Source organism: Myotis brandtii, unplaced genomic scaffold (genome assembly GCF_000412655.1).
Source record: "Myotis brandtii unplaced genomic scaffold, ASM41265v1 scaffold1064, whole genome shotgun sequence".
Classification (NCBI taxonomy): Eukaryota; Metazoa; Chordata; class Mammalia; order Chiroptera; family Vespertilionidae; genus Myotis; species Myotis brandtii.
Genome location: NW_005353602.1, coordinates 396,495 through 412,041, shown reverse-complemented (window position 1 = coordinate 412,041; position 15,547 = coordinate 396,495). Strand labels below are relative to the sequence as shown.

Sequence of the window (15,547 nt, the reverse complement as noted above, 5' to 3'; positions counted from 1 at the left end):
GGCGGAGGGACTGCGGGGAAGTTTTCGCGCGCTTCTCCCTCCAGCCCAGGCTGGGGCTTTGCACCCCCTCCCCTGGTCCCCGACTTCCTGGGGCGACCCCCGCTCGAGGGGCCCTCCCGACCCGGGCTGGGAGCACGTGGAGCCGGAGCCCGCATTCCTCTTCCCTCCCCTCCGTCCTCACCTGCTCCTGGTCGCCCAGGCGCCCTCTTGCCGGGTCAGGGTGCAGGAGCCGATGGCTGCTGGCCCTCCCCTGGGACCTGTTCCCTAGGGGTGACCCCTCCCTCTGCGTCCTCCATAGAGCGAGAGGCCAAGCCCGCAGGAGCCCTGGGCTAGGACTTGGGCCAGTCCCTTCCCCGCTCGGGACCTCACTTTTCCCTCTTAAAATGCCGGACTTGAATGAGTTCCGATAGCAGCACTGGTTCTGGGAGGAGGCCGGGCAGGGGATGTCCCTGTGGTCAGGCGGCCTGGGCTGAAATCTGGGCCAAGTAAACAGCTTAGAAGAGGCAGTCGAGTTAATAATCCCTCTAAGCCTCAGTTTCCTCATCTGCGAAGTGGGTATTTCTCAACAACGGCACAATCGGATGGCAAAATGTTTTTAATTGAGTGAAAGCTACAAGGAAGTTCATTGACATGTTCTCTCTACTTTGAATATATTTGAAAATATCTATGGTAAAAAAAAAAGTTGAACCAAAAAGAAAATAAATAAAACAAAATTCTTCAGATAGCCGAATAGTAGTGTCTCATTTGGGGTTTCCTCTTCTGTCTCCCCAGTACTGAGATTTAAAAAGCAAAAGAAACCCCCAGCTCTGGAGGAAACAGCAACAGAAATCTACGGGGAGTTTGCTCGACAGAGAGCTACAGGCTCAGCAGCAGCAAGTGGAACGTGCTTGCTTCTGCTGCCTTGTTTTAAGAGGATACGGAGGCCCAGGGCCCTGCTTGAGGTTATTTGTGAAGGAAGTAAATTGCGGGGTTGCCATTCAGTGGGTTAGTCTGGAGCCAAAGTGGACTGAGCCCGGGAGGCCACAGCTTGAGGAAGGAACCTGCTGCTGTTTTCCAGTTCAAAGGTCTGTGGGCAGATCTGCTGAGTCGTGGCTTTTCTTTGGTGTCCTCCCCAGCGGAAATGGGAATGAATATAAATAGGAACTGTAGCAGGCTGGTTCTGAGAGTTTTAAATCGGGAACTCAGGATGAGGGCTTTTGCTGTGTGACGCTGGACATCACTTAAAAAAATACCCTGGTCCTCTTTCCCTTCCTCCTCAAACACCTAAATCTAGGAGAATAATGCCTATATAAGAGTGCTATGGCCCCGGCCGGTTGCTCAGTGGTTAGAGCATCGGCCTGTGGACCAAAGGGTCTTGGGTTCGATTCCCAGTGAAGAACACATACCTTGGTTGCAGGTTCCCCAGCCCTGGTAGGGGAACATGCAGGAGGCAACCAGTCAATGTTTTTCTCTCTCCCCTCCCTCCCTCCTTCCCTCCTACGCTCTCTAAAAATCAATGGAGAAAATATTCTTGGGTGAGGATTTTTTAAAAACCCCAAAACTTAAAAAAAAAAAAAAAAGAATGCTATGGGCAAGTGTAGGTGACCTGGCCACTAACTTTTTCCAGGTCATTGGAGCTAAATGCTGCCTAAATACCAGGGCGTGGACATGGGGGAATTGTAATGTAGTGGTTAGGAGTATAGGGCTGGAGTCCAATTGTGTAGTTCAAAGCTGTGTGTTCTTGGACAAGTTACTTAACCTCTCTGAGCCTAAAATCTCCCCCTTTGTTATGGGAGATACTAATCCTACCTATCTATTATGAAGTTTCAATCAGCTTTACCCAAAAATTGCCAGAAGAGGCCCTGGTACATAGTAAGCACTCATCAAGTATTAACTACAATTATTTTAATGGTTATATATTTTTTAAGTCTTCAAAATCTTCACAAAACTCACACACAAACCAGGACCAAGAGGGTGCAAGTGGAATATATTAGTCATAATCTTTTTAAAAAATATATATTTCATTGATTTTTCACAGAGAGGAAGGGAGAGGGACAGAGAGCCAGAAACATCAATGAGAGAGAAACATCGACCAGCCGCCTCCCGCACACCCCCCACTGGGGATGTGCCCGAAAAGGGACATGCCCTTGACCGGAACCGAACCCAGGACCCCTCAGTCCGCAGGCCGACACGCCATCCACTGAGCCAAACCGGCCAGGGCTATTAGTCATAATCTTAATCTCCAGATGTAATTACCATTCACTGCAGTATTTGTTCTTGCAGAGTTTTCCTCTCATTTTAAAAAATATATATATTTTTATTGGTTTCAGGGGGAAGGGAGAGGGAGAGATAGAAACATCAATGATGAGAGAGAATCACCTGCACACCCCCTACTGGGGATCAAGCCCGCAACCTGGGCATGTGCCCTTGACCGGAATCTAACCCAGGACCCTTCACAGGCTGACGCTCTATCCACTGAGCCAAACCAGTTAGGGCTCCTCTCATTTTTAACGCTATTTTATATTGCAGTACTCCATCATTTTAAAGGGTACCATTTGGTGGTTTTTAGTGTTTTCCCAAGATTAAGCAACCATCGCCACTATCTAACTGCAGAACATTTTCATCAGTAGTGGTTGCATTTTAATAATTTTTTGTTTTTTAATTCCCCAAACTCTAGATGATGCCTCAAATGGAGGAGTCTCTAAGAAGCATCTCTGGGCCAGTGGCTTTGAAAGGGAGCACAGAGCAGAGACTATTTCCAGCCCTGGACATCACATCCTGAGGCCTACGGAGACAAGAGCATGGCCATGAACTTGGATGACGACGTTCCCCTCATCCTGACCTTGGAGGAGGCGGGCAGTGCCCCGCTGGCTCCTTCCAATGGCTTGGGCCAAGAGGAGCTGCCTAACAGAAGTAAGATGGTAGGGTGGACTGAGGGTGAGGGGTGGGGGGCAACCTCAGGGGGTGAGTTGTGGGCTTGATGGTCTGATTGTAGACACGGTACCCGAGTGCCTGACTCTGTGTTTGACCCCTGGGGTCTGACACCAACTCCCGGGAGATTGCAGGGTCCTAATCCTGCACCCCCAATTTAGGGATGCTTCCAGGAGCCCTTGCCTCCCTCAGCGCCTGGCCCCCCTTTGCACCTGGCTTTGTTCCTGGATGCTTGGTGGGGGACCTCGGACACACCTGCGCCTTGGCTAGCTTCCCTGCCCCATTCCTGGTTAAAAAAAGAAACAGATTTCAACACCGGCCTCCGTCCGTCCCACTCTGACGCTGTTGGCAGAGGGCAGAGTTGACTGCTGCTCTCCGCTGTGGCTCTGTCCCTGTGTGGCCCTGGATGAGGTGGGGCGGGGGGGCAAACATTTATCATGATCCATTGATTTGAGGGTTTGGGGTTTTGCTTTGTCTTCTTCTCAACCAGAGCCTAGCACAAGGTGAACCCGAGAGAGTTTGTGAGCTTTAAATGTTTTAAAGTTTAAGTGTGTTTCTGGCAGAATGAGAAGCCTTAAAACCCTTTCTGGTGCTTGTCCCAAAGCCATTTGCTTCACTTGCTGGGGCCTCGGGTCCACGAGAGGCTTAAAATAACTTGCCTTTTATGAAGGGGCCTCAGACGGCAGGGACTAGCGCTTTAGCAAATGGGCGTTTCATCCGCCGGCCGTGTGCCTGAGCCAGGTTGGAGGGCTGTTGCTCTCCTCCAGTTCAGAAGGGGAGATACGGATACGTGGGTCAGGGTGAAGACGAGCCTGCCCTCCTGTCCCTCTTGTCCAGAGAGAATACATTGGTTGCAGGGAGCTCAGCAGGCATCTCTTGGGAGTGATGAAGAGAGCAGTGGGCCTGTGGACGGGAGTGCAGTGGGCGGCCTGGCTCCCTGTAAACTGGCCTCTCCTTGCTGTGGCATGTTCACCCAGCTGGGGCGGCAGAGCTGGGTAGGCCAGGAGGGTTAGACTGTAAACCTGGGCTGAGAAAGCAGTGACCCTGACTTCAGGCGCACTTCTTAAATGCCCTAGAACTTGCAGGCTTAATGTTTGGCTCTTTCCTTTCTCTTACCTTAACTAAAATCCTTTTGCAAGGATTTTATAGAGGAGGAACCAGTGAGTCAGAGAGGGTAAGTAACTTGCCTCATGCCACACAGCCAGCAAGTGGAGAAGAGATTTGAACCCAGGACCATTTGACTCCATAAGTAACTTGCCTCATGCCACACAGCCAGCAAGTGGTGGAGAAGAGATTTGAACCCAGGACCATCTGACTCCAAAGTTTCTTCCCCCACTCCTCCTCTCTTTTCTCTTCTCTTCCTGCTCCTCTGGATTCTTTTCCTCCTCTTTTTTTCCTTCATAAGCTCTTAATAAATGTGAGCACTGGCCTTTAGCATTTAACATATGTTATCACATCATATAACCTCAAGATAGAGTTATTATTATCTACTAGAGGCCCGGTGCACAAAAATTTGTGCACTCGGGGGGCGGGGGGAGGGGGGTCCCCCAGCCCGGCCTGTGCCCTCTCGCAGTCTGGGACCCCTCGGGAGATAACGACCTGCTGGCTTAGGCCTGCTCCCGGGTGGCAGAGGGCAGGCCCAATCCCTAAGTGCAGCCCCTGGTCAGGCTGCCATCTTGGCTGACAGTTAATTTGCATATACTCACTGATTAGCCAATGAAAAGGGTAGCGGTCGTACGCCAATTACCATGTTTCTCTTTTATTAGTGTAGATATTTTACAGAAGAAGAAACAGCCTCAGAGAGGTTAAGTAACTTGTCTAAGGTCACACAGCTAGTAAGGAGCAGTGCTTCTCTGATCTTCCCTCTCATGCCACTGTGTAAGGTGCTTTGGGAAAGGGGTGTAAATAATGTGACACAGTCTCAACTTCAGAGTAGGACCCCCTCCTAGTGAGGGGGTGGGCCATCCATGACCAAGAAGGGAATGGACTGCAAAGGAGGGTGGTTGATGCGCTAAGGGTGTGGGTCATTCTGGAAATAGGCTCAAGATTCTAAATCGGAATCCCGATCACTGTCGTGGGTGCCACTTGTAAGTCCTTCCAAAGTATCAGGGCTGGTGGCAGGGTGTCCCGCTCTCCTGCAGGATCAACGTGGGGAGAACAGCCTAGTTCTGTGTCAAGATGAGGTTTTGAACCGATGATAGGGCTTGATGAGTAGGAAATAGGCCAAAAAGACAATGAAGCTAACCTTGGATAGGCCGCTCCTGGGACTGTCCTTGTAGCAAAGTTGGGGACTTATTTGGGTTTGTTTGTTTGTTTGTTTTTTATTTTATTTAATATTTATTTTATTGATTTCAGGGAGGAAGGGAGAAGGGAAGAGAGAGAGAGAAACATCAATGATGAGAGCGAATCATTGGTCGGCTGCCTCCTGCACACACCCTACTGGGGACCAAGCCCAAAACCTGGGCATGTGCCTTGACTGGGAATTGAACTGTGACCTCCTGGTTCATGGGTCAGTGGGTCAATGCTCAACCACTGAGCCACCATGGCTGGGCTGGATTTGTTTCTTCTTTTTTTTTTTTTAAATATATTTTTATTGATTTCAGAGAGGCAGGGAGAGGGAGAGAAAGATAGAAACATCAATGATGAGAGGGAATCATTGATTGGCTGTCTCCTGCATACCCCCTACTGGGGATCGAGCCTGCCACCTGTTATGTGCCCTTGACCGGAATCGAACCCAGGACCCTTCAGTCCGCAGGCCGACACTATCCACTGAGCCAAACCAGCTAGGGCTGGATTTGTTTCTTAAAAAAAACAACCACACAAAATATAAAACTGACAGGGTGCAGGGAAATGGTCCTTTCTGCACAGTGCGTTAGTGTCTCACCCTCTTACTGGGACATTTGCTAAAACCTCTAAGAACGAGTGGGTGTCTGCACCAAGCCTGGCTGGGAAAACAGCAGGGCCCGTCCGAGGAAAAAAAAGACGTCCGAGGAGGCCTGCTCTCCCCTTGGTTAGTTCATGCTCCGATTTTGGCATTGACCTTCTATCCAACCTCCCCCTTCCCTGTTGTTTGAGCATTCCGTCTGAGACACAAATCCAGCCCGGTCATTTCCCCAGCTCGAAGCTCCCCGGGACCTTCTCACCCCTGCAGGATGAAGGCCAAGCTCTGGGCCAAACATGAGGCCTGGGGTGTCCTAGCACCTTCTAACCTGATCTGCCCCATTTCCTGCCTTCGCCCACAACGTCGCGCTGCTAGTTTGCGAGTCCGCGCCCTGCATTCCGAAACCGCCTTGCTGGCACCTCACTGCGGAATGCCTTCCCCAGCCTCTTGTTTGCTCAGAAGCTTCAGTCCTGTCTTGGAAATCCTGCTGAGAATGTCATCTCTCTGAACCTCCCCTCTCGGACAGGGCTAATGACTGCCCTTTTCTGCTTTGGTATCTTGATGAGGCTTCCATTATTACAGGTGGCTTACTGCGTGGTAATTACTTATTTAGCCATCTGATCACCCAGGAGGCCCCGCGTTCCATTCGTCTGTGTTATCACCGAGCTTGATGATACAGTCAGCAAGTCGTGGTTACACCTCATGGGGTTTCTGGCGCCTTGTAGCTCGTGGGAGTGGCTGTCTGAGGGTCCTGCTCAGAGGCGGGCAGCCTCCCCTCCTGCCTCTCCTCCTAACCAGGGGTTTGAGCCTCATTTCTCCCAGCAGAGCTGATGGTCTAGAGCAGGGGTTCTCAACCTGTGGGTCGCGACCCCTTTGGGGGTTGAACGACCCTTTCACAGGGGTCGCCTAAGACCATCGGAAAACATATAATTACATATTGTTTTTGTGATTAATCACTATGCTTTGATTATGTTCAATTTGTAACAATGAAATGGGGGGTCAATACAACCTGAGGTTTGCGGCATTAGGAAGGTTGAGAACCACTGGTCTCGAGGCTGCCCCCAGTGCCCCGGGCTGTGGCTGACGTACCCTTGAGGCGGTAAGGAGCTGGCAGAATGCAGGCGGAGGTCTGCAGCAGGGTTGGCGCTCCCTGGGCACGAGGCACTGGGAGCCAAACAGGCTTTCTAAGGGCGTGCGCCTTGGGCGAGCCTGGCTTCCTCCTTGACCAGCTGCTGTCGTCAGTGGCTTCCTCTGGCTCTGTCCCTACACGTTCCTTGTCTTGGTCTGCTTGGGCTGCCGTGACAGAACGTCACAGACGGGGCGGGGGGCTTGCACAGCAGAAAGTCATTGTCTCACTGTTTTGGAGGCTGGGAGTCTGAGATCAAGGCTGTCAGCAGGTTGGTTTCCTCTGAGCTGCTCTCTTTGGCTTGCAGACAGCCGCCTTGTCACTGTGTCCTCATGTGTTCATCCTTTGCTCTGTGTCCTGATCTTTTCTTTTTTGGTTTTAAAGACGGCTTGTAGATTTTTTTCCCCCCTTAAATATGTTTTTTTTTAAATATATTTTATTGATTTTTTACAGAGAGGAAGGGAGAGAGAGAGAGTGTTAGAAACATCGATGAGAGAGAAACATCGATCAGCTGCCTCCTGCACATCTCCTACTGGGGATGTGCCCGCAACCAAGGTACATGCCCCCGACCGGAATCGAACCCAGGACCTTTCAGTCCGCAGGCCAACACTCTATCCACTGAGCCAAACCAGTTTTGGCAAATATGTTTTTTTAAAAAAATATATATTTTATTGATTTTTTACAGAGAGGAAGGGAGAAGGATAGATAGTTAGAAATATCGATGAGAGAGAAACATCGATCAGCTGCCTCCTGCACACCCCCTATTGGGGATGTGTTTGCAACCAAGGTACATGCCCTTGACCGGAATCGAACCCGGACCCTTCAGTCCGCAGGCTGACGCTCTATCCACTGAGCCAAACCGGTTAGGGCTAAATATGTTTTTATTGACTTCAGAGAGGAAGGGAGAGAGAGATAGAAACATCCATGATGAGAGAGAATCATTGATCGGTTGCCTCCTGCATGCCCCCCATTGGGGATTGAGCCTGCAACCCGGGCATGTGCCCTGATCAGGAATGGAACCGTAAGCTCCTGGTTCATACGCTGACGCTCAACCACTGAGCCACACCAGTGGGGCCTAATCTTTTCTTTTAAGGACACCAGTCAGATGGGATTAGGCCCACCTCTATGACCTCATTTCACCTTAATTACCTCTTTCAAGGCCCTGTTTTTAAATACAGCCATATCCTGAGGCCCTAGGGGTTAGGGCTTCAACATAGGAGTTCTAGGGGGACACGATTTAGCCCAGAACACTCCTGCCCTTTGCTTAGATGCAGATTCCCAGGAACCTGGCTGTGCTGCCTGTGCCCTTTGATCTTACCTAGAGGTGACCTATGATGGGACATTGTCCCTGCAGGAAACTGGACGGTTTGGGGTTTTTTTTTTCCTTATATGGGCGAGGATGGATTTTATCCAAGACTCAGCCATCTCTGGGCTATACGGGTAGGTAGCTGCCGAAATGCTAATGGATGACTCATAGGCAGTTGATCAAGGAGGCAGGTAGGAGCGGAGGTATTTAAAGCCTGGCACTTAGGAATAACCTTGAACACAGTTCAGTGGGGCTGGCCTTTGACAGTGCAGTTTAGAGCGAGCCCACGCACTGGGCATCGGGCCGTCGTCAGATGCCACTAGACACAGCCTGAATGTCGTGGGCCTTACAAGGGACTTTCCAAGGGGATTCTGGTCACATTCAGCTTTTGCCTTCGTGTTGCCTTTAAACTCACTAGCTGCCTAAGGTGGGCCTGTGCTCTGTGCCGTCTCTGGGTGAAAAGGGATTAGGGGCGAGGGAGGTGGCTGAGGCTTGAGCAGGGCACTTAGCCTCGGGCTCCTTTGGTGCTGTGGTTCGTGGTTGCCGGGTGACAGGCCACCCCTGGGTAAGGCTTAGGTAATAGAGCAGAGAGGCCCTCCCCCTCCTTCACCCTGATGCCCGGTATGATGCCTGGCAGTTACCTGGACCCCCGTGTGGCATCTAGCCACGTGGAAGGGCACTGTCCCCTTGCAGGGGGTCAACCCGTGATGCTCTGGCCCCCTTTCCAGCGTGTTCACGCAGCCAGAGCCAGTTGGCACCAGGCCAGGTTGAGATGGGCCAGAGCTCTTGGCCCTAGTGCAGAGATAGCCAAGATGAGCTGCAAAGAGCAGTGGGCGTATACCCTGGGATGATCGCCCCCCACGTGGGCTACGTCGCATAAGTCTGTGTCCGAGGTTCTTTGTCTGCCCATTCTCCCCAGTGTACTTGCTTAAGACTGAAGCCTGCGAGACTCGCAGAGCTTTTGCTGTTTGTGGTACCCTGGGTGGTGGAGGGGTCAAGACTGTGCCTCTGGAGCCAAGCTCCGGGCCTCCCATCCTAGCTGAGCATGGAGCTTAGCTTCGCCAAGCCTCCGCCTCCTACCTGCACACGGGGATCTGATAGCATCTCCCAGGAGGCTGCTGCGGAGATTTAATGCGATGCCTATTTTAATGTGTAAGTGCTTGACCGATCATAGGTGTGTTTAAAATGGCCGGAGACTGCGCTTGTTTGGAATATCATGGCGCACAAGCAGGGGTCCTGAACCCAGGCCAAGGCCGGAATCCTTTTTGCCTCGCCCCTGGCCCAGCAGGTGGCCGCCGCCAAGCGGGGAAGCAGAGGCAGCGTGGCAGCTGGAGACCAAACAGCAATTAAGAGTTTCACAGCCTCCCAGGGAGTGGGGGGCATTTGGCTCCGCCAGAGTCACTCCCCTGGCTTTCTTAGGGCCTCGCCAAGGCAGAAAGCCGGGTGTCACCAGGCTGACGGAGGCACCAATTAAAATGAGCAAGCACCCGGCATGCTGGGTTCCAGCCTCGTCACCGAAACGCGAAGCCTTTCGCTTCCTCGGCCCTCTGCGTCTTCACGGGGGACCCTGTCTGTTGCCTCAGGCCCCCCTGCCATGAAATGCCATCTCTCCCCTCCACATGCAGATAGCTGCCGCGGCGAAATGGCAGCAGTGGCAGCTGGGTGCGGGCGGGACCGGCTGCACCGCTCTTCACCCGTCGCCTTAGGGGGGTCTAAGTTCACATTTGCTCCGAGAGCTTCATGAGCCAGAACGCGCTCCTCCTCAGCCTCCGAGCTGGGGAGGGGACGAGCTGGAGAGGGGACGTAGGGAGGTGCTGATGGCTCCCAGCAGGGGCCTCTGGTGGCTTCTGGCTGGGGCGCAGTGCCCCGGGCTGCCTCGGATCAGATGGAGCACGGGGCCAGGAAGGAAGCCCTGCTCTATGGAAGGGACCAAGGGTTCAAGACTGCCCCTCCCACCCTGTGCTCAGGGACCCAGGGGGCGGCTCCCCATTCTCCTCCCTTTGCTGGTGAATTCCCTGTTTTGGAAATTTCCTGACTCTCTCTCCGTTCCAAGCTGAGGAAGGTCATGTACAAGGAAGAGAGTGGCTCACAGGTATTGAGCTCCTACCACGTGCCAGGCGGTGCCCGAGGCACCTTCCTGGGCCGGCTCTCCCTGGCTCCTCCCCGCAGATCTGCACAGTTGGTATCATTGTCTTCATCTGACGAAGGAAACCGAGGCTCTGAGGTGGGAACTTACCCAAGCTCACGCAGCCAGCAGGCGCCCACGGCCGCTTCGAACCCGTGTCTTCTGGCTCCAAAGCTCAGGCCCCTACCCGATGGGCCGCACACCAGGCAGTCAAGCTCTGAAGAGACAGGATTTTAGGGTGAATTTGCTTTTCCAAAAGGAAGCTGGTGTCTATCTTTATCTTCATCTTTGTTTTTTGTTAATCGTCGCCTGATGATATTTTTTCCACTGATCTTTAGAGAGAGTGGAAGGGAGGGAGGGGGAGAGAGAGGAGGGGAGAGGAAAAGAGAAAGATCCGTGTGAGAGAGAGACATCAGTCGGTTGCCTCCCACATGTGCCCTGACCGAGGTCTGGGATTGACCTGCAACCCAGGTACGTGCCTTTGACTGGAAATTGAACTCGTGACCCTTCAGTTCGCAGGCCGATGTTCTACTACTCAGCCATACCGGCCAGGGCTATCTGCATTTTTTTTTTTTAATTTTATTGCCTATAAGGTTTTTCTCCTACATTGGAGTGTGATACCTAGAACTCGCTTTCATGTTGCAAAAATAGCAAAACCGACGGGGTTTCACTGTACAAGCTGTATTGGATCATCACAGAAACCAGAAGACATGAGTAAGTGGGAAAAAAAGCCACAGAGGGCAGCCACGATGGCACCCGAGAGCAATCGACAGCTTTCTCCTCAATGTGCGCACTTCCCCAACCCTCTCTGCATGGTCTTGGAGGGTACCCCCACCACCACCACCACCACCAGGGCCATGCTGCGGATTGAGACTTCATCCTGCGGTGATGGAGAAGCAGGGGAGTGACAGGTCCCATTTCAGCGCCGGGTCTGAGATTCACTCGGGCTGCCCTGCAGAGAGAGGTTGGGGATGGGGGGCAAGGCCAGGTGGCATGGAGGTGGCCCGGGGACACGGTGGGACCTACTTGGATTGGCCTAAGCGTGTTTTAAGCAGGTGTTTGTTTGCTCACAGCAGGAGCGCTTGGGCCCTGTGGTCTCACACACCCCAGCTTCCCAGGTTTGATACCCGTCGGGTACCTGCAGGCACTTGAGTTCATAGCCCCTGGAGTGAATTTTGGTGGATTTGGCACTTTGGCGGGAGGTGAGAGAGCAAATGACATTGAAGACTCAACTAAAGGGTGAGCAGATCAGCCTGTGGACAAGTGGGATTTGGGGACAAGTAGGAGTTGGGGCTGCTGGGGAGAGGGTGTGCGACTTGAGGCATGGGGAGGGAGTAACCTGCCCAGGCAGACAGCGGGCGGTGGGGCTGCTTGGTTCAGCCAGTGTTGGTCTGCCAGGTACCGGGCAGGCACCCAGGCAGGCGTGTGACGCACCCTGATCGCAGAGCCCTGCCACCTCCGTCCTGTGGCCTTGCACAGTTTGGTTATCCCCCGAGTACAGATAAGGAAACCAGAAACTTAGCCCCGCTCCCTTGGTGAGAGTTAGGCCAAGTTCTTGGATCGAGTGACAGACGCAGCCCTGAAGGCCAAGTGCGCTGCCTCACGTTCCCTGCCTGGCCTGACACCTGGCCGTGGCCCGGCCCTTTCCAGGCCGTGAGCAGTTTCGCCTGTTACACTCCTGGCGGGCTGCCCTCCGTTCTGTGCTCCACCCCAGAAATCAGAACCAATAATCAAACATTTTAAAACGGGCTGCTCCTATAATCTCATGTTTTCAATACCCCATCATCTCGATTATTATTTAACCACCTTCGCTACCAAACCTCCCTGTGGGCTGCTTGCCTCTTTTTTGCGGGAGTCGGGGTAGACAGAGGGGGAGAGAGAGAGAGAGATGATGTGAGAGAGACACATTGATTGGTTGCCTCCCCGACATGCCCCAACCAGGGCCGGGGATCGAGCCTGCAACTGAGGTACGTGCCTTCGACTGGAATCGAACCCGGGACCTTTCAATCCGCTGGCTGATGTTCTGTCCACTGAGCCAAACTGGCTAGGGCTGGGCTGCTTGTCTCATGCTTCTGATCTGTCCCCACTTCACTTGCAGACCTTTGTCCTCCTTCCCATGAGCTTTCCCTCACCCTCCCCAACCGGTTAGGATAGTGGCTGCATTTCCACACCCTCCCCTTCTCTTAATACACTGTTTGCACCTCACTCTCTGCTCTCCGTGCCCAGAGGCCCACTGGCTCCCCAGCCTCTACGTGTGAGAGATTTGATTAATGTCTCATGTACCGAATCCGGGTTTGCTTTGTGCCATGATGGATTCCTAAACACTGTGAGAAAATGGACTTCGGGTGAAGTAGATAATTTAAAACATGGGCAGGAGGGCTGAGTTCGGCAAAGCCTCCTTCCACAGTGTGATAAATACCCCTTGGCTCATCCTGGTGAGTTTTGTCAACCACGTTTCTTTCCATCAAGGCTTAACCTGTTTGTGGATTTCTTTCTTTTTAAAAAAACATATTTAAAACATTTTTATTGATTTCAGAGAGGGAGAGAGAGATAGAAACATCGATGATGAGAATCATTGATCGGCTGCCTTCTGCACACCCCACACTGGGGATTGAGTCTGCAACCTGGGCATGTGCCCTGACTGGGAATCGAATCTCGGTCTTCTGGTTCATAGGTCAACGCTGCACCACTGAGCCACGCCGGCCGGGTGTGGAGTTCTTCCTGGTGTCTCTGATGCCTGTTTGAGGTGGCCTGGCTGAATTGGACAGGGCAGGAAGGTACAGTGCCCAACGCCCCATGTAGCGCCTGGGTAGGTGCAATTGTTTCGGGTCCGGATGTTTTATATAACTGCGCCTCTTCCTGGTAGTACAAGTTCTGCAAAGGCAGGGACCATGTCTTTTCTGGGCACTTAGTAAATTGTCATCAAGTAACATATCTGGGAGTGAGTCACCAGGTTCCAAAAACACCCAGGGTCCCAAGTGACTGTCAGTCACACCCTGGCCTGCTCCCGGAGCCATCTGGGATGACAGGGAGGCATACACATGTGACCAGGCCAGAAATAGCCCGGGCGGGGCCTGGCCCCTGCTTCCTCTAGGAGCAGCCTGCTTGTTGGGTGTTTAGGTCTCTGCTTTTAGGGCTTTGCAGTTTTCCAGGAGCTCACACATGCCCCGTAATTGCTGTCTCAGCCCTGGTGGCTCGTTCCCACCTCCCCTCCGCTCTGAGCTCACTCACCACCACCCTGCCGTTTGTAGGCCGCCTTCCTGTCTTGTTCACCTCTCTTTTTGTTAGATTGAGTTTTGTGTGTGTTTTTCAAAGACAAAGGTTTTTATTTTTATTGATTTCAGAGAGGAAGGGAGAGGGAGAGAGAGATAGAAACATCAGTGATGAGAGAGAGTCATAGATTGGCTGCCTCCTACACGCCCCCTACTGGGGATCGGGCCTGCAACCCCAGCATGTGCCCTTGACCGGAATTGAACCCGGGACCCTTCAGTCCTCAGGCCAACGCTCTATCCACTGAGCCAAACCAGCGAGGGCAGATTGGGTTTTTATTTTTACTTTTTCTTATTCTTTTAGCTCTTGCTGGAAATCAGCTCGGGTGGAGTGAACTGGGCGCCATGCTGGCTAATGGCTTGGAGACACTCCAAGCTGCCGGATGCCTTAGCTTTCACTTGTGAATGGTCGTCGACAAGCGTGATGTCTTCCCTCTGCGACTCTCAGGGGTCCCCTCTCATCACGGGCTCGGCTGTTCACACTTGGCTGGCCTGCCTCGCTGTCTGGAATCACAGCTTTTACTGCGCACCCGTAGCCGGATGGGTCGCCTCGATGGGGCCCAGATTGTAACAGAACCAAAGCGTCCTCAGCTCCGGGCACGTTGGCTCGCGTCGTCGGGATGTTTCCTTTTGGGTCAGACAGTGTCCTGGCATGTGTTCGGCTCTCAGATCTGGAGATCAGGAGGCTTGGGAGAATTCTCAGGTGGTTAGAAATGTGTGAGTGGCCCTGGCCGGTGTTTGCCAGTGGTTAGAGCATTGGCCTGTGCACTGGAGAGACTCGTGTTTGATTGCCAGTCAAGGGCACGTACTTGGGTTGCAAATTCAGGGTGTGTCCGGGAGGCAGCCATTCGATGTGTCTCTCTCACATCGATGTTTCTCTCCCCCTCCCACCTCCCTTCCATTTTCTCTCTAAAAATCAATGGGAAAAAATATCTTCACTCCTCAGGTGAAGATTAGAAGGAAAAAACCCCACAACAAACAGAAATGTGCGTGTGTTGGGGGCGTGACTCCGTCTGCCGATACGCCACAGCACGCCCCCATTTCTTCAGTGTCTGACTTGCCGGCATCCCCTCTTGGTAGCTGTGCAACCTTGAATGAGGAGCTGAGCTTCCATTTCTTCCTGACTTTCAGTTTCTTCATCTGTAAAACGGGGATAAGAATGTTTCCATTCAGGGCTGCCATAAAGATGAAATGGGAAATTCTCATAGAACATCGGCCTCTGCTTAAGACACGTTAGCTGAGTTTTGCATTTTCTTGAGGATCTGGTTGTGGCAAATGGGGGGCCCACACGTTAACGCCCCTGGCCACCTGGTGCACTGCAGAGATAACAGCTCCAGCAGCTGCAGCGTCTGCCCACTCTAAGATGGCTTCTTGATTTCTCTTATATTTTTCTTTATTGGCGGTGCCTCTTTTGGGCTGCCTTCCGCACTCGATGGAAGGGGAAACTGAGGACAAGGAAGAGAAGGCTGAGCCCAGCGCCTGGCCACTGACTGCGCAGGCCAGGCGTTCAGGCCCCTGCCGGCTCCTCTGGGAGCGGCACCAGCCAGGCCAGCCCAGGTCCCAGGAGAAGTGGCCTGTCCCGGCCATCCAGCTCTCTGTGGGAGGTAGACTTCCTCCCAGCTGTCACTTCCCCGAGGGCCGTGCCTTCTTGTCGCTGCTCTTCTGAGCAGAGCTGCTTGCTGTGGCAGAAGATCCAGGCGCTGGGGCGTGGCCAGTGCTCTGTGCGCCTAGCCAGGCCCAGGGCCCAGCCTCTCCTCCCCCCCCCCCCGCCCCCCCCCTGCCCTTTGCTCCCAGGTAGGGGCTGGAGCAGACTTCTGATCTGAGCTGAGAGGACAGCATCAGCTGACACGTCAGTAGCTTGCATGAAGCGCATGGCTCACAGCCAGCCTCGTTCCTCTAGCACTGCTGGTCTGCTGCCCCCGGGCAGGGG

The 15,547-nt window shown here is 52.9% G+C and overlaps 1 protein-coding gene across 4 annotated transcripts in view; it reads left to right on the top strand.

Moving 5' to 3' along the window:
- Positions 1 to 2,656: 2,656 nt before the first annotated feature.
- Positions 2,657 to 15,547, top strand: part of TPCN1 (two pore segment channel 1) — a 49,482-nt gene continuing 36,591 nt past the window's right edge. For 2 of the 4 annotated variants that reach the window (XM_014541060.1, XM_014541056.1), the window contains exons 1-2: positions 2,666 to 2,892; positions 11,422 to 11,550. In XM_014541060.1, the coding sequence (XP_014396546.1) occupies positions 2,781 to 2,892; positions 11,422 to 11,550 (241 nt within the window). In that variant the 5' untranslated portion in view covers positions 2,666 to 2,780. Of the gene's footprint in view, positions 2,893 to 11,421; positions 11,551 to 15,547 lie in introns of all 4 variants that reach the window. The other 2 variants (XM_005857019.2, XM_014541064.1) reach the window with 2 other exon arrangements.